Raw genomic sequence first — 18,579 nt, forward strand, 5'->3', positions numbered from 1 at the left:
ACGCGGAGCTCGGAGGTGGACGAGTCAGAGGAGGCCGTGAAGAGAGGATCTTGCGGAGGAGGGCAGCGGCCATGGCGCGGAGCTCGCGGGGGAGGAGGGGGTAGTTGGCGTCGCGGGTGATGAGGCGAGGCGCAGCACGCGGGGCTCCGGGTGGGAGCCGCGGAGGTGGTGGAAGGCGGCCTCGGCGGCGGCGTGGTCGGCGTTGGGGGCCTGTGGAGAGTAGCAGAGCCAGACGAGGGAGATGGAAGACAGCGAAGGGGAAATTTCTAGCGCGGTGTTCTTCTTGTCGCTTAGCGCGGCCGCTCGGGACGACGAAAAAGTGCGCGGCCACTTTTTAGATTTTGGGCTAAAAAAAATGGAGCCCGCGTGGCGTCCTCGTCCGAAATCCAGACGTGGTTCCGTCCTAGCCCACATGCGCCACGTAGGACTAGCACCGCGCGCCGGGCCCGCGATCCAGGGACACGGAGCGGCTGGGTAAAAAGCCTAGAGCAGTGGAGTCCTCGTGTGTCACTCCTCCTGACTTGCTCACTCCCCCGTCCGCTTCCGCTCTGCTCGCCTCTGCTTCGAGCTGGTCGTCGCCGTCGGCGAGCGGGATCACACGCCACTCGCGGGATGTCGCCTTCGTCCTCGGCGGCGAAGACCGTCGCCTTCGTCGGCGCCGACGGGCTGAGCGCCGCGCTCGCCGCTTCTTTCGCCCGCTCCGGCGCGATCGTCCGCTTCTACATCGACCGCAAGGTCGCCTTTGCTCGATCGCCCTTCCCTCGTTTCCCCGTTCCTTCCACCCCCGTTTTGGTTTTGCTTCCTCTCGGAGGTGTTTTCGCGGGACGCTCTGTCCTGACGGTGCGTGTCCGTGCAGGCGGATGGATCGGCGGCGACGGCGCTCGCGGAGCAGGGCGGCGGCGTCCGATGCGTGAGCCCCGCTGAAGCCACGCGAGGTGAGCGTATATAACGGTCTCCTGCACTGGACCGGTTCCAGATATGGCCTTCTCGCGGCGCGCGTGAATGGCATGCGTGCGTACGAGCCGTTTGTTGGAATGCCGAAGAGACCATGCTCCTACGTGCTGAAGAATGCTTCTTGCCGTGTGTGTGTGTGTGTTGTTTCTATCTGACCTATCAAAAACTCCTGGCGCCTGCAGATTCTGCGCTAGTCGTTGTGCTCAGTGACGCCGATGGTGTAGATGAGTTGTTCTTTGGAGCTCAGGGTATAGTGCAAGGTATGTACCATCTGTGTGCTAGTGTTAGTGTGTTGCCTGCCAGTCTGTCAATCTCATGCACCTGTTTCTGTACAAGTTATATATACACTTGACATTTGATATGATGTTTGCTCGAGCATTTCATAGGATTGTGCAAAGAGGCCGTTGTATTAATTCGGTCGACGTTGGTGCCTAGCCATCTTGAGAAGTTGGGGCAGAAGCTTGCAGGTATAATGCTAATTTGTGCATATATTGTCTTAGCTGGGAACAGTAGCTGCTCTGCTTACAATTTTATGTGCACTTTTAAGAATTAGAAAGTGCACATTTAACAATTGTAAGGCCCTCCTTGGATGACTGGAATTAAAGAACATAGGAATAGGAATAAACATATGATTGGAATTTCATGTACTACTATAGTTTCCTACAGGATTTTTTGGTTCACAGGATGTTGGTTTTTGCAGATGAGAAGAAGGGTATCTTCCTTCTTGATGCTTACATTTTTAGTGGTTTATCTGATGAACTGAAGCAAAATATTGTCGTAAGTGATACACAGCTGAGAATCTGAAGTGTGTGCTTGTGTGCTTACGTTATTCTGTTATCACAATTTAGCTTTTGAATGTCAGGTTGTTGCATCTGGGAGAAAGGATGTAGCAGAAAGAGCTGGGCAATTCTTCTCCGGTAGTTCCAAATTTGTGTACCTTACTAATATTTTCTTCCTGGTCCTAATCTTATGATGCTGAAATTTTAAGCTATCTGACATTCCAGATCTTGACAAAACCAATTACTTTGTCGAAGGTGAATTTGGCTGCAGCAGGTTGCTTTCTTTCCTGAAAATAGCAAATATAAGCTAGTCGAGATATCAATTTTCACCCCTTCCATATATTTACCGTACTAACTAGTATAACTATTATTGTCACAATTTGAACCGTATGCCATTTATTTTTACAGCAAAATTAGGTTGGTTAATGACTTGCTGGAGAGCATTCATTTTGTTGCTTCTACTGAAGCAATGTTTATTGGTGTTCGAGCTGGGATTCATCCATCAATTATCTACGACATAATATCAAATGCTGCAGGAAGCTCAAGGTTACAAGGATTATTGAATTCTTTGTGTTCTGTCTGAACTCGTGATACTTGTAGGTTTATATTTCAACTTATGATCATACAATTTATTGACAGGATTTTTGTGGAGGTGGTTCCAAAATTTTTGAGTGAAGATCCATTGCTTATTGATTTTCTGAAGTCACTAAAGAAACATGCAGTAAGTTCCTTTGCTTCTCCTTTGGGGCATGGTATGGGATTCTTAGGATACTTTACGCAATATATGAACAGTGCAGATAATTAAGTATGTCCTTTTTCTCCCTTTTATGAAAGAGGGGATTGCACAAACTAGAATGTTATTTTAAGTAAAATATATAAATATGTAGGTGACGTGCACATTTATTGCTACGGAGTTTGTATGGACAATGAATGAAGGCATCCTATGCGTATTGGAGCCATGACCGGTGGTAAGAGCAGGGTAGCTGGGATAACAACAACAACAACAACAACAACAACAAAGCCTTTAGTCCCAAACAAGTTGGGGTAGGCTAGAGGTGAAACCCATAAGATCTCGCAACCAACTCATGGCTCTGGCACATGGATAGCAAGCTTCCACGCACCCCTGTCCATAGCTAGCTCTTTGGTGATACTCCAATCCTTCAGGTCTCTCTTAACGGACTCCTCCCATGTCAAATTCGGTCTACCCCGCCCTCTCTTGACATTCTCCGCACGCTTTAGTCGTCCGCTATGCACTGGAGCTTCTCGAGGTCTGCGCTGAATATGCCCAAACCATCTCAGACGATGTTGGACAAGCTTCTCTTCAATTGGTGCTACCCCAACTCTTATCTCGTATATCATCATTTCGGACTCGATCCTTCCTTGTGTGGCCACACATCCATCTCAAGATACGCATCTCCGCCACACCTAACTATTGAACATGTCGCCTTTTAGTCGGCCAACACTCAGCGCCATACAACATTGTGGGTCGAACCGCCGTCCTATAGAACTTGCCTTTTAGCTTTTGCGGCACTCTCTTGTCACAGAGAATGCCAGAAGCTTGGCGCCACTTCATCCATCCGGCTTTGATTCGATGGTTCACATCTTCATCAATACCCCCATTCTCCTGCAGCATTGACCCCAAATACCGAAAGGTGTCCTTCTGTGGTACCACCTGGCCATCAAGGCTAACCTCCTCCTCCTCACACCTAGTAGTACTGAAACCGCACATCATGTACTCGGTTTTAGTTCTACTAAGCCTAAACCCTTTCGATTGCAAGGTTTGTCTCCATAACTCTAACTTCCTATTTACCCCCGTCCGACTATCGCCAACTAGCATCACATCATCCGCAAACGGAATACACCATGGGATATCTCCTTGTATATCCCTTGTGACCTCATCCATCACCAATGCAAACAGATAAGGGCTCAAAGCTCACCCCTGATGCTGTCCTATCTTAATCGGGAAGTCATCAGTGTCGACATCATTATCGTTCATGTCCTTGATGAGGGTAATGTAATTTGCTGGGACTTTGTGTTTCTCCAAGGCCCACCACATGACATTCCGCGGTATCTTATCATAGGCCTTCTCCAAGTCAATGAACACCATATGCAAGTCCTTCTTTTGCTCCCTATATCTCTCCATAAGTTGTCGTACCAAGAAAATGGCTTCCATGGTCGACCTCCCAGGCATGAAACCAAACTGATTTTTGGTCATGCTTGTCATTCTTCTTAAGCGGTGCTCAATGACTCTCCCATAGCTTCATTGTATGGCTCATCAGCTTAATTCCACGGTAATTAGTACAACTTTGAACATCCCCCTTGTTCTTGAAGATTGGTACTAATATACTCCGTCTCCATTCTTCTGCCATCTTGTTTGCCCGAAAAATGAGGTTGAAAAGCTTGGTTAGCCATACTATCGCTATGTCCCCGAGACCTTTCTACACCTCAATGGGGATACAATCAGGGCCCATCGCCTTGCCTCCTTTCATCCTTTTTAAAGCCTCCTTGACCTCAGACTCCTGGATTCGCCGCACAAAACGCATGCTGGTCTCATCAAAGGAGTCGTCCAGTTCGATGGTAGAACTCTCATTCTCCCCATTGAATAGTTTGTCGAAGTACTCCCGCCATCTATGCTTAATCTCCTCGTCCTTCACCAAGAGTTGGCCTGCTCCGTCCTTGATGCATTTGACTTGGCCAATATCCCTCGTCTTCCTCTCTCGGATCTTGGCCATCTTATAGATGTCCCTTTCGCAGGATGTGATATTGAAAATGGAGGGTCCGGCACTAGCAATTGGAAGAGAGGAGATTTCTTGTTTGATCAAGGTATTCAATCCTCTTCCCAAAAATAGGGTAGGTACTGGACAGGAGATTAGATATACATGAGAATGTTGCCGCGGCAAAGGTGGCAGGGTGCTGAAAAACCAGGGGAGGGGAACTGGCAGGGACGAAGCTAGGAAAAAAGTTTGTTGGGGTCATGTCTATGGCAGTGGGGTCATCTTCAATAAATAGATATTGTTTAGTACTAAATTAATGAAGGATTTCCTAATTTCATTGGGGTCAATTGACCCTATGCCTACAAGGCAGCTTCGTCCCTGGGAAATGGTGAGAAGTGATAAATAGTAGGGGTATCACATTGTACCTTGATAGATAGCAATCAAGTTACTTAAGAAAGCTAGCTAATCCCGTGGACTTCATTTAGCAGCATATTTGAGATATTTCAGTGATTTTTTTGCACACTTTCTTTTAACTATAGTTTGTATTTAAGTTTTGTGTCCAGTTCCATGCTCTTAATCTTGTAAGTCAACCCCATTTTTGAGAGAGGATTAAATGGTTAATTAGTAATGTGCCACTCTGATCTTACAAACTGTAAAGGAATATTGCTACTGCATGGCTGATTGCCTAACTGCTTCTGTTTATTGAAACAAAGTTTTCGCTCTTAAACAATATAGAGCTACGTGATGGATACGGCTAAAGCAGCAACGTTCCCTCTGCCACTTCTAGCTGTTGCCTATCAACAATTAATACATGGTATGATGTTAAAGCTTCTTTACTTCCAATACATCTTGAAAGTCTCCTGATAGCCCGAACATGCTAGTACCTTCTTATTCATGCACATTTTTGTACTTATCTTCAGGTTCTTCAGCAGTAATTGGCAATGAATCCGCTTCGCCGTTGAAGGTGTGGAATAACTGTCAGCTTTCTCAAGATGCTTCAATTTATCAAAATTATCTTAATTTAAATCATCATTTTGCAGGTTTGGGAACAACTATTTGGAGTAAACATCGTAGATGCTGCCAGTCAACAAATCTATGACGCAAGCAAATTAGCTGACCAGCTTGTTATGGCCTCGAAAGCAGCAAAGAGGATCGGCTTTATTGGTCTTGGAGCTATGGGCTTTGGAATGGCATCTCATTTGCTAAAATCAGGGTTCTCCGTAACTGCTTATGATGTAGGAACTCTTCTGCTCTTGTTCTTCCCAACTGCATAATTGACCGTTTGATTGCTTCAATTCAAAATACAAAGAATGAAAGGGTCTTCACTTGGTTTCTTCTGCATTAGTGCTTCTGTACATATGTTGCATTTCAAGTACCCTGAACAATCTTATGGATCATAGATTTGACACTCTGTGGTTTTAAGCCTGTAATTTTCCTAGATGGAACAGTGGATGGCTTAGATTAATCTTAAGGTATCAGAAAGGGCAGCAGTAATTCGAATAATAAACGAATAAATCACAAACTCTTCTCTTTTCAGTAGTCCATTGGGCGCTCTGAATTTACACAAATATACAGTTGAGGAAATAGGATACTGTTCACCCTTTTCAACTTACATATCTTTTGTTTGTAAACGATGTTATAGACCTATAGTGTTATGCATGTTCTTTTGTAAAAAAAAAGTTCTTCCAATCCACACGTGAATAATTTTATACCCTTTACCCATTAGGTCTACAAGCCAACACTGGCCAGGTTTGCTGCTTTAGGTGGATTGACCAAAGATTCTCCTGAGGAAGTATCAAGAGGTACGTTGCAACGTTCTAGTATAAAGTATAATTCTCGCTTCTTAAGTTTACATTTGTTACCTATAAAGTATAATCAGTACTATATGATTTTCTGACTGAATGAAATTAGTTCAGACCTCATTATTCTCTTGTATTTATCTTATTCTTTATTTTTGTGCCATTCATCGAGTCAAAAGGTAAAGGTAAATGACATGTGGGCCCAGCCCCACCTCATCACTACTTAACAGCAATAGCATGGAATGGAAACACCGTTTATGATGTATCAACCGTGATACCCTGTCTGAAGTATTAACCATAAATTGGTTTCAGATGTGGAAATCCTTATCATCATGGTTGCAAATGAAGTTCAAGCTGAAAGTGTCCTATATGGAAATGCTGGTGCTGTCTCAGGTAACATATAGAGCCCCCCCCCCCCCCCCCCCTGCTGGTTCTGCTGATTATTAGCATCTCCCAGGTAGGTTAACTATTTTTTGAGCTGTACTTACATGTTTGTGAATATCCTTTGTCTTTCACTTTCAGTTTTGCCAGCGGGAACATCCATCATTCTGTCATCTACAGTTTCTCCTGGCTTTGTGACTCAACTCAAAGGAAGATTGGAAGGTAGCCGCTCTTTTTTATCTCTCCTGGGCATGTTTGCATTAAAAATAAGAAAGAATTACCACAAACATTACTGGTCAACAAAAGCCACATTGTGTAACTCATAAATCCAACTCATGAAAATCTAAAATCTTCTGTTTGTGATTCCGGGTGAGAGTTGAGTCCTGTAGCTTCAGTGTCTCACAAGTAATGTTCGTTTACCCTTTCTCATTATAAAACACCAGATTTATAATCATTTGCAGAAGAAGTTGCAATGACTGCTGTGACAGCTAGCCTGTATTTTGTGTTGGGATGTTGTTATGAAGTTGAAGTTGCATTTTAAGGGAAATGTTCCGGCAGAAGGCCTTTGGGGTGTTACCCAGGTTCCAAAAGTCACAGAAACATCCAAAAAGTAGTACAACGCTAACAGAAGATGAATCTATTACTAAACAAATCAGATCCATATTTGACCTATGATCAGAAAGCTGTGATAGAAGCTTCAATCATTTTCAGCTATTGTCGAAAGGAATCTGAATTTTGTTTTCTCCATGTGTAGGTTAAATCCGTATCTCGTTGATTTATGTCATGTAAATTGTGTCAAGAGCACTTATTTTTTTGTCACTTTTTATATTGTTTCCCGTAATACACCAAGGCCTTGTAGTACTAGAACCATTCTCTACATTTTAAATATGTCGGCAATGTTGTTTACTGCTTTCACTGATGAATCTTTTGGAATCTTTAACTACTTCTATACAGCTGAATGCCGAGAGATAAAGTTGGTTGATGCTCCGGTATCTGGTGGTGTCAAGAGAGCAGCGGACGGGACACTAACTGTATGATTAGCGAAACATTAATCTAGTAGAAGTGACGATGTAACCTTTATGGATATAAATATTTGCACTTCTTTTGACAGGTAATTGTTTCGGGAACAGATGAAGCTCTGCATTGTACGGGTAGAGTTTTGTCAGGTATGAAAAAGGTTATCTGAACACCATCATATGCTGTATGCAAAGTACGGAAACTGGTCGATAACTATTATCTTATTTTTGCGTAACAGCACTAAGTGAGAAACTATATCTCATCAAAGGAGGATGCGGAGCTGCGAGGTGATACACATATTTTGTAGTCATATACCTTCCTTACAGGGTCTTATTTCTGCATAATGGCTCCTTTTCATTAGTGCTGGCGCTTGTGAATCAACATCTCTCTTCTGCTACTTTTCCCAGTTCTGTTAAAATGGTGAACCAACTTCTTGCTGGGGTCCATATAGCCTCAGCAGCTGAAGCAATGGCATTTGGTGCTCGATTAAATTTGCGAACAAGAAGAGTTTTCGAAATTATTCAACATGCAAGAGGTTACTCGTGGTATGTGTCATTGTTTAATCCACTCTAATGAATCTTCCTTTTTTACTCTTCACTGTTTAGACTTGCTAATATTGGCCGAGTGATAAAATGATTATGAGAAAGAAACAAAACAATTATTTCTACTTGTTTTTGCTATCAGCTCCCTGTAGGTTAGTCTTTCAGATATCTAGTGGTGTGTTCTAGCATGAGTGAAGGTGACTATCTGATGATTGATACACTCAATCTTCATATTGCAGGATGTTTGGAAACCGTGTGCCACACATGCTTGATAATGATTATACACCTTTATCTGCGGTGGACATATTCGTCAAGGATCTTGTATGGATAACCGAGCTATTAACTTATTCATTTTATGAACTATTATCTGTGTTCGTAAATGTAAGACGTTTCTGCAGTTCAATTTGAACTGCAAAAACGTCTTACATTTAGGAACAGAGGGAGTACTTGTTATGGCGCTGCTAGAAGGAGGGTGCGAGAGGGCCGGCCGGGGGCCTTTTGCCCACGGCCGGGCAAGATGGAAGGGATTTCCTTCTTAATTCTTGCTTCATTAGATTGATACACCTCCTCTTTATATATAGAGAGGTTTACTTGACTCCCAAGCAAGCGACCCTTATCTCTAATTAACCCTAAGGCTAACGGGCTATAACGCCAGCCTAGGCCATTAGGCCCATTACGTACTCTAACACTACACCCCACCTAGACATGCAGCTTGTCCTTGAGCTGCAGCCTAACCAACTTATAACCATGATTCGACGCAACACAAACCTAACACCTAAAAACAAGCCTTTTACATCTCGGCTTGTTTTATTACTCTCAACCTGAAATGGACTGGGACGATTTATTTTGGACCCCTTAACAAAAAGTGGACACCATCCGCATGTCGGACGTGCACGTGTACAGCCACCTGGATCCCATGTACACCATCTGGACAAAAGGAGTGCATGTGTATGGCCACCTGGAAGTGGTCGCAAGAGCAACCAGCAGAGGCGCCCTCGCGGCGGCCGGCGGAATGCAGTGGTGCTACGCGGTGCGCTCCTGTCGGTGACACCCTGCCTTCTCCCTGCCGGACGGCTGTTGGTCTGCACCGCACAAGGAAGAGTGGAGGGCTTGCGATGGAGAATGACGAGGAGGGGTGCGCCCCCCCAACCGCCGATGTCGCAGACTTTGAGGTCGCTGCCCGCAGGGAAAACGGCATGCCCAAGATCCCCGACGCAGCGGACAAGATCGAGGTCCTTTGCGCAGCGAAGCGCAGCTGGGAGGAGCGGCAGCTGCAAACCACGCATCTCCCGCACACGCCGACGCGCTAGGAGGCCGCGCGCAGCAGCCTGTAGCCTCACCACCGCCGACACGTGGCGGGTAGTGATCCAAGCCGGAAACGGTGACGGCGACGGCGGGAACTTGATTTGCTGGATGGGGACGCCCTGGGGAAGCGGTAATGGCGACGGCGGGAACTTGATCTGGTGGATCGGGACTCCCACCGGCGCGGTCGATGCGGGGCCGGAGCTGACCGGCGGTGGCTGCTGCAGCGGAGCGCCGGGCGCGGCGGAAGCCGCCAGGAGCGGCGGCTGCCACTGTAGCCAGGGCGGGGCGGTGGTGGCAATGGATGGCAGCTGCAGCGGCTGCTGCACTGCGAGCGCGGCGGGGACGCCCTGGGGCAGCGGCAGCGGCTGCTGCTGCGGAGCGCCGGGCGCGGCGGAGGCCGCACTGCAGCCAGGGCGGGGCAGTGGATGGCAGCTGCAGCGGCTGCTGCAACAGCCAGGCGAGCGCGGCGGAGGCCGCCTGGTGCAGCGGCTGCCACGGCAGCCACGGCGGCACGGTGGCGGCGATGGGCGGTGCAGCCGGGTGCGGCCCGTAGGACCCGGCCAAGAACAGGCGGATCTCCTGGACCGCCTGGGTTAGGTCCAGCAGCGCCCCGGACACCTCCTCCGGGGTGAGGACGGCGGAGGCGGGCGCGACGGAGGATCCCGGCGCGGGCAGGAGCGGGGCGACGGTCGTGGTGGCCGCCGGAGGCGACGAGGTGACCGGCAGCGGAAGAGACGAGTTGGGCGGCGGTGAAGACATGATCGAACCGAAGCTAGCTGATACCAAATTGGTATCAGAGCTGCTATAAGGAGGGCACGAGAGGGCCGGCCGGGGGCCTTTTGCCCACGGCCGGGCAAGATGGAAGGGATTTCCTTCTTAATTCTTGCTTCATTAGATTGATACACCTCCTCTTTTTATATAGAGAGGTTTACTTGACTCCCAAGCAAGCGACCCTTATCTCTAATTAACCCTAAGACTAACGGGCTATAACGCCAGCCCAGGCCATTAGGCCCATTACGTACTCTAACACTAACAAAAGATAATAATGCATTTATCTCGTCTTGAACTGCAAAAACCTCTTACATTTGGGAACAGAGGGAGTACTAGCAAAAGGTAATAATGCACTTATCTCGTCTATTTCAGGGTATAGTATCTCGTGAAAGCTCCAACTTGAGGATCCCATTGCATGTCTCTAGTGTTGCTCATCAGCTGTTTGTTTCAGGTAATTGTCTGTGATAAATCAAAGATCATTTTCCATTCTATGTTTTGGTTCCAATGTTCATCAAGTCGTGCTATATTTCTTATCTTCAATGGAAGTAGTTACCCAAATTAACAGAACGTTGCATGGCCGTCCCCTCTGTTTTCTATACTAGTAGTATATTGCAGTTAGTTTTAGAAGAAAACAAATCAGCTTACAGTTATTGTTTGGATAACAGTCTTAATTTTTAAATAGGATGGCTATTGTTTTATTCATTTGATGTATTCCAACAGGCTCTGCTTCTGGATGGGGTCGATATGATGATAGTGCTGTTGTAAAGGTGAGCAGCTCACAGCTCTCAGTAGACAGAACTTATGCCAAAATATGATATACTGATAGCCTTAATTTAATTTCTTTTCCTAAACGTGCCCGCTGATTGCTCCTGGCACAGGTATATGAGACATTATCTGGAGTAAAAGTAGAAGGAAGACCACCCATGCTTAATAAAGAAGATGTCCTGCGTTCTCTTCCTGTTGAGTGGCCAGAAGTTCCAATGGATGATCTTGTTTCCTCTGCATCTCAAGATAGCAAAAAGGTTCTTGTAGTTTTAGATGATGATCCAACTGGAACTCAAACAGTTCATGATATAGAGGTCTTAACTGAATGGTAAACGAAAGCATATTGTCTTTTAGATTACATATGTTTTCTGCTAGCATTTTCGTTTTGCCCATGTTCCGTACATAGTTCCATAAGCTTTGCTTGTAATTCTGAACTGCAGGCCAGTTGAAGCCCTCACAGAGCAGTTTCTGAAACTACCAACCTGCTTTTTTATTTTGACAAACTCCCGTTCAATGATTGCTGATAAGGTAGGAAAGTGCGGTCTTAAACAGTTTATCTTTAGGGTATTTAAATATATATTTAAAGCGTTCTCACTTTCATAGGCCGCACTGTTAGTAAAAGATATCTGCAGAAATCTTGAAGCTGCAGCAAAGACTGTCCCTGGTATTAGTTATACAGTGGTCTTGCGAGGTGATTCCACTCTACGTGGCCATTTCCCAGAGGTTAATATCTGAAATTCTCTCTGTTTTTCTTTTCCATTTCATTTCTCTGATCATATCATACTCTTCTACTTTCCAGGAAGCTGATGCAGTTGTTTCAGTATTAGGCGACATGGATGCTTGGATAATATGCCCATTCTTCCTTCAAGGTGGGCGGTACACTATTGATGATATTCATTATGTTGCAGACTCTGAAAGGTAGTCTGTGCACGATCACTATGCAATGTATTTAAATACAAAAATAACACATAACAATATTGATGTCCAACATTCTCTAACAGATTGATTCCTGCTGGTGAGACTGAGTTTGCCAAGGATGCAGCTTTTGGCTATACATCTTCCAATCTCAAACAGGTACTTGGAATTGTTTGATTGGTAAAGCGAAGAGCGAAGAACAAGACCTTAGTAACTTGCTTTGTCCTTGAATTTACAGTGGGTTGAAGAAAAGACTAAAGGAAGGATTTTGGAGAACCAAGTTTCAACAATTTCCATAAGTCTTTTACGTAAAGAAGGACCAGATGCAGTCTGTCAGCTTCTCTGCAGCTTGGAGAAGGTATGTGATAGTAAGCATGGAAAATATGATTGGCGGAGCTTGGAACAAAATGAAGGAGAGGCCAACTATGATTGTTACATGAATTAAGATGTATTTTTGTTGTTTAATTAGCAAAGAAGCTTCACCTATTTAAACAAAGTAGTTACAAGATTAAGGGCAGGCCAAGGCGCACCTTAGTCACCACTACGCCCCTCCAGTGCATATGAACAGTTGTTTTGAGTCAGTTTAAACTTTTTAAGGATATAATTATAAATTATTAGTTTTGTAGATATTTCATATTCTCGTTTCTGTATGCACTCATGGCAGCTATTTACTTGAAATGGCTAATAAATGTTGCAGGTGTTTTAGGGACTCTAGAACTGTACTGGCTGATTCAACCATATAGTATCATGAATCCTGTTATGATTCCCTCTCTACTTGATTTACCTTGAGAATTTCCTGACAGGCATTTTGACTCTTTCTAGGGCTCTGCGTGTATTGTCAACGCTGCCAGTGAAAGGGACATGAATGTCTTTGCTGCTGGAATGATCCAGGTATGTTATGCCACTCCATTTCTACGAGAAGCATTTGTTCTTAGTGTTAAGCTTCATGCACTAGCCAACGCAACCAAAAGTCCAAACTGATGGTAAGGGCTAGCAATCCACATATACACTTCAACACCCCTTATCACGTGTGATGCGGAAAGTCAACACATGGATAGACTAAGAGATATGGCTCAAGAGGCCTATATGTGGACACAAAGGGGGGAACAACAATTTTAGATTAATTGTGAAAGCCAGGACTTAAACTCAAGACCTTAGGCTCTGATACCATGTTAAGCTTCATGCACTAGTCAACGCAACCAAAAGTCCGAACTGATGGAAAGGGCTAGGCAATCCACATATACACTTAAACACTCGGTACCTATTCCTTTCGAGTTGATATGATAATATGTCTTATTCTAGTATTGATGCTCTGTTTTGATCTCCTATTCTTCTTTTTCTTTTTCCGTTAACTCAACAGGCTGAATTGCAAGGAAAGCGGTTTCTGTGTCGCACAGCTGCAAGTTTTGTGAGTGCTAGAATTGGAATCAAGCCAAAGCCACCTATCCGCCCAAATGACCTTGGATTAAAAAGAAATTTAGCGGGAGGCCTCATAGTTGTTGGTTCTTATGTGCCAAAAACTACGAAGCAGGTTAGCCTTGTGTTGCTTTAAGATTTTGTCAATCATATTTATCTCATTTGCATGTTCTTTTGCATTTGTTAGGTCGACGAGCTTCGTTCACAATGCGCACAATCCCTCAGAGTGATAGAGGTAATTTATATCTTGGCTGTCATGCCTAAACATGAACGATCAACCATCGTATACATCTACTTGGATAGAGTTTGTGGATAGTACTGTCTTAAGTCGGATGGTTTTGCTTGAGATCAATTTGTGGTGTTAGTATTGTGTTCTCTTTTTACTCACTGTAGGTATCTGTTGAGATGATCTCACTGAAATCAACTGAGGAGAGAGACCAAGAAATCAGCAGAATTGTTGAATTGGGAAATGCTTATATACAGTCTGGGAGAGACACGCTAATCGTCACCAGCCGCCAACTCATTACCGGAAAAAGTTAGCATCTTTCTGACTATCATATGGCTAAATGTGTTGTTTGTTCCATTAGCAAATACAGTGATCAAATGCTGAGTCAATTTTGATTTCTAGTTTCTTAATGCCAACAATTCCTCAGCCACATCCTACCTGCCGAAGTGTTGAGCAAGTTGTGCTGGTAAAAACTGTTTACTAACAAATGATGTGGAGATCCTCAGGGCTAGCACACAATTGCCTCCAAACTCCACACCGTATCAGAGGCTCTCAGCCTAATTCTATTCCCTGAGCTCAACTCAGATCACTTCTGGGGAGATAGTTTGTTTTCTTTTATCATATTCTAGGCATGAACCGGGAGTCTGGGGCTAACTGTATTGGAAGACAGGTCAAACTGTCAAAACTTTTTAAAAGGGGGGAATTGATAAAATAAAGTTGCTTATTGTTGTCAAAATCATGCCCAAAAACGCATTAGCCACCAGTAGAGCCATTGAATGAATCTCTACATTTAACCACAACCACAATCACAACGTGAGTGCATTGTCCCAATCGTTTGAATAGAACATCTCCAGTTTGCATCATAATCTTTTCTAGTGACCAAAACCAAACTAACTTCAGTATACGTTCCTGAAATTGTGTGCTAGAGTCAGATACCTAACTCAGCTTTTCAAAAGAGTATGTTCAAGAATAGCCGCTGTTATCTTCATGTAAGCATTAGCAGTACAAGACAACTGACCTATTAGTATAGTTTGCTACCTTTTGTGTGCCAGACGAAAGAAGATAATTTCTTTCTTGGATATCTGTACTGAAGTAGTTTGACCACCTAACAAGATTGTACCTTTCATGTTGCAGCTCCTGAAGAAAGCTTAGAAATTAATTACAAAGTGAGCTCAGCACTAGTAGAGATTGTGCGAAGAATTGATAGTCGACCCCGTTACATCCTTGCAAAGGTAAAATTACACAGCCGATTTCTTCCTTCTGAACAAATTGAAATTTAGTTTTTACTTGGTTCCTGGAAATTTGCCAATCTCTGGATCTGTTACTGTTAGGTCAAAATATTTGTTCTGTTTTATTGGACCTATGCCATTAAATACTTAATGAAATATCGAGATAGCATTACACCTACATGGTTACATGTTTCATTCATCAGAACAAAAAAGAAGAAGAAAGAATAGCATCTACAAAAAAAACAGTGCCTGCAAATTCAACTGTCCATACCAAACAAAATGATTGATTCCACAAGTTGTGCATGGAATACTTCTGGAGGTACTCCTTACTATATTCTTTATACAGGGAGGAATCACTTCATCTGATCTTGCTACAAAAGCTTTGGAAGCTCGGCGTGCCAAAGTAATGGGACAAGCTTTAGCTGGTGTGCCTTTGTGGCAGCTTGGCCCTGAGAGTAGACATCCTGGTGTCCCCTACATTGTTTTTCCTGGTAACAAACATATCTCATTTCTGTACCAACAGATAAATAACGTTACCTTTTTACTCAAGAAACTATCTTGCCACTCCCCAAATGACAGGTAATGTTGGTGATAACAGTGCTCTTGCAGAAGTGGTCCAGAATTGGGCTTGCCCTTCTAGAAGTTCAACAAAAGAACTTCTCCTTGTAAGTTCTTATCCACCGTCTACTTCTCATCAAGGTTATACATCGTTGTGTATTGCTTTAAATACTTAATCAGCTATTTTTTTCGTATTGTGAAGGACGCGGAGAAGAGTGGCTATGCAGTTGGTGCTTTCAATGTATATAATCTTGAGGGAATTGAAGCTGTAATTGCAGCTGCCGAGGCTGAAGAAAGTCCTGCTATCCTGCAGGTTAGGAATTCTTTGTTAGTATAGGATGTTTTCTTTGGCAGTTTATGGTGAAAATTACTCCCTCCGTCCCATAATATAAGAGCGTTTTTTACACTACACTAGTGTCAAAAACGCTCTTATATTATGGGACAGAGGGAGTATGTAATTTACCATGTTGGGTGTCCTCTGATACCATTCTTTACTGGAGTATGTTATGATAGGACTAGTAAGTAGGTCGCAACAACTAGCTCCAGAGGGATAGAAGCAATACCACACAGATCCTGAAATGGATTTGTACCCCGTGTTTTTTCCGTAGAGAGAGTTGCATTGGTTCTCTCAGAGTACTCGTTCTCTCAACTCATGAGCCTTTCTCACTCTCAACACATGAGCTTTTCTCACTCTCAACTCATGAGCTTTTCTGCACCCATGCTCCCTGAACTCATTATCCATATTTTTTTGTAGATGATATGTATCGTCTTGATTTCTAACCACGCTTATTGTGGTTGTTATTTAGGTTCATCCCAGTTCCCTGAAGCAAGGTGGAGTTCCGTTGGTAGCATGCTGCATTGCTGCAGCAGAACGAGCCAGCGTAAGACAAACAGAACTTAGCATGCTTAAACAGTAAATGTGGACACCCAGTGATCTGGATAAAAATAGTTCATAAATTTTTATATAACTTGGGTTCCCACATATTACCTACTAGCCATCCTTGTTTTTTGAAACAGATAGCCATCCTTGTTTTATGTTCTTTAAAGGTGATCATTCTGTGATTGTCACTCAGGTACCTATCACTGTCCATTATGATCACGGGGCTGACAAGCATGATTTGCTTGGAGCTCTTGAAATGGTAAGTGAAAAAATGCGTTGTTTTCTCAAATTTGCGGTACCAAAATGTTTTCCTAATCATGAATGATAAATGACTACATCTGAATCTTAATTCTCTGGACCATCTACTATGACCTTTTATTTTTCAGGGATTTGATTCAGTCATGGTGGATGGTTCCCATCTAACTTTAGAAAAGAACATCTTATACACAAAGAACATATCTTCCCTGGCTCATGCTAAAGGCATGCTTGTGGAAGCTGAACTTGGGAGACTATCAGGCACTGAAGATGGCCTGACAGTTGAAGAATATGAAGCGAGATTTACTGATATTGCTCAGGTTATTTTATCTTCCCAACAAATTTCAACTCTATGGCATTCTATCATTACAATCCTGTAATAATGCTTAACTTATATGTTACATATTTTCAGGCTGAGCAGTTTATTGATGAAACTGGTATTGATGCATTAGCAGTATGCATTGGGAATGTTCACGGAAAATATCCTCCCAGTGGACCGAACCTGAGACTTGACTTGCTAAAGGTTTGACAGAACAGCTATGAAAATCTTTGCTTGATCTTTCAGATTATGTGTGTGTTACCAGATCTTTTACCCTGTTTTCTGATTTTCCGTTTTTTCTAAAATTGTTAAGATTTTTCCAAAAAAGTATGATCCTACTTTGATTTTGTGTGTGTTTTACTTAATCTGGTAACATGACAAGGTGCTGCGTATATGTGATGCTACTTGTCTTCCATGTGTTGTTTGAGTCAGCTTGAACCGCTTGGAATAGAACCAAGGGGGTAAACCAGTAAACATATTCAACAGTTCAAGGTTTAAGACAACTGGTTTTCTGGTTTTTGAGTTTAAGATTGAAAAATGAACTTCTACAATGGTTCAGGGTTGTAAAGTGTTTTTTTTTCCGACGGCTTGTGAAGTATTCTGTAAAGAATTACCAAGCAAATTTGTGCTTTTTGCAAGCAACTTCTTTTGAGTAATGGACTCGGTATTTTTTTTCATTGAAACGATGACAGGAACTTCGCGCATTAACTATGAAGAAAGGAGTTAGCTTGGTACTTCATGGAGCATCTGGCCTCCCTCATGAACTTGTAAAGGTTTGATAAACTGTTTCCTTCTGTATTAAGATCAGTGAATCTGTACCTTGCAGTAGTTCTTGTTGAGTTTCCGGCATCAACTTATATCCTGAAAGGTTCAAGTTATAGGAGAATTGGGGGGCAATCGTTGCCCTCCATAAGAAAATCATCAATCATGGTTGCAGTGCATAAAATAATTCAACGACAAGGTTAAAAATGCTGGAGGGCTAGAGTTTCTGTGTCTATATCAGCTTCATAGTTTTGCGAACAATCAGTATAACGCTTCCTTTTGTGAAATAATTATACTAGAGCTTATCAGTTGATGAAATTGGTCTTATTATTAACCAATGTCATATTTGAAATGCTGTTGCGCAAGTGATAATAACCTGTGACCAACTTGTGGAGCAGGAGTGCATAGATTTGGGGGTGAGGAAATTCAACGTGAACACGGAGGTCCGCAACAGCTACCTGCAGTCACTCAAGAAGCCAGAAAAGGACCTGGTTCAGGTCATGGAGTCTGCCAAGGAAGCAATGAAAGCTGTTGTAGCAGAGAAGATGCGCCTCTTCGGATCCGCAGGCAAAGCCTGAATGTAGCGATACAATGAAAACTGGAGCCAGCAACACTCCATCATTAGGTGTTGCATGCCCATTTTAGCGATCCTGCTAGGCTTGTGACAGCGAATTGCCGGAACCAGTTTCTTAATAAAGCACTGATACAGTTGCCTGAAGAAATAAAGTAGCAAAAATTAGTAAATCGCAGCAACTTACCGGTGCTCCCGTTCATGGTTGAGTGATTAGTTTTGCCTTTAATATGATGTTTAATAATGAGTTGTTATTTAGTCGTAATTTGTGACATGTGAAATAAATTCCAAAATGATTTCGTGAGGGTCAAGCGGTCGGCTGAAACCCTAGCCGCCACCCCACCTTCTCTCCCTCTTGCCACTATGGCGGGGAGGTTGCTGATCATGGGGGGCTGTTGTGGAGAAGTTGGTGGGCGTTGTG

The 18,579-nt window shown here is 43.6% G+C and overlaps 1 protein-coding gene across 2 annotated transcripts; it reads left to right on the top strand.

Annotated features, from left to right (window-relative positions):
• The first annotated feature begins 493 nt into the window (after window positions 1-493).
• Window positions 494-18,331, top strand: LOC123149877 (uncharacterized). Of its 2 annotated transcripts, XM_044569646.1 has the most exons (42): window positions 494-735; window positions 857-935; window positions 1,137-1,214; window positions 1,341-1,421; window positions 1,655-1,731; window positions 1,817-1,871; window positions 1,959-2,007; window positions 2,142-2,279; window positions 2,373-2,454; window positions 5,183-5,261; window positions 5,368-5,411; window positions 5,488-5,682; window positions 6,174-6,249; window positions 6,559-6,639; window positions 6,769-6,849; window positions 7,582-7,658; window positions 7,739-7,793; window positions 7,883-7,931; window positions 8,052-8,189; window positions 8,426-8,507; window positions 10,635-10,713; window positions 10,983-11,029; window positions 11,141-11,355; window positions 11,468-11,555; window positions 11,631-11,750; window positions 11,827-11,945; window positions 12,029-12,101; window positions 12,181-12,300; window positions 12,765-12,833; window positions 13,303-13,473; window positions 13,546-13,593; window positions 13,752-13,893; window positions 14,719-14,816; window positions 15,160-15,304; window positions 15,393-15,478; window positions 15,574-15,684; window positions 16,178-16,252; window positions 16,445-16,510; window positions 16,638-16,826; window positions 16,919-17,029; window positions 17,518-17,598; window positions 17,986-18,331. In XM_044569646.1, exons 1-42 carry the CDS (start codon window positions 613-615, stop codon window positions 18,163-18,165), a joined length of 4,152 nt encoding a protein of 1,383 aa, XP_044425581.1. In that variant the 5' UTR covers window positions 494-612; the 3' UTR covers window positions 18,166-18,331. The 2 variants fall into 2 exon arrangements, with proteins under 2 accessions (XP_044425581.1, XP_044425582.1); XM_044569647.1 differs by lacking the exons at window positions 494-735; window positions 857-935; window positions 1,137-1,214; ... (4 more) ...; window positions 2,142-2,279; window positions 2,373-2,454 and adding an exon at window positions 4,488-4,556.
• The last annotated feature ends 248 nt before the right edge of the window (window positions 18,332-18,579 follow it).

This window comes from Triticum aestivum, chromosome 7A (genome assembly GCF_018294505.1).
Source record: "Triticum aestivum cultivar Chinese Spring chromosome 7A, IWGSC CS RefSeq v2.1, whole genome shotgun sequence".
Classification (NCBI taxonomy): domain Eukaryota; kingdom Viridiplantae; phylum Streptophyta; class Magnoliopsida; order Poales; family Poaceae; genus Triticum; species Triticum aestivum.

Coding starts and splice junctions, on each gene's coding strand:
- LOC123149877 (XM_044569646.1), top strand. CDS start 613: ATGTCGCCTTCGTCCTCGGCGGCGAAGACCGTCGCCTTCGTCGGCGCC. Junction 1,872..1,958: donor AGCTGGGCAATTCTTCTCCG/GTAGTTCCAAAT, acceptor CTGACATTCCAG/ATCTTGACAAAACCAATTAC. Junction 15,479..15,573: donor CAACAAAAGAACTTCTCCTT/GTAAGTTCTTAT, acceptor CGTATTGTGAAG/GACGCGGAGAAGAGTGGCTA.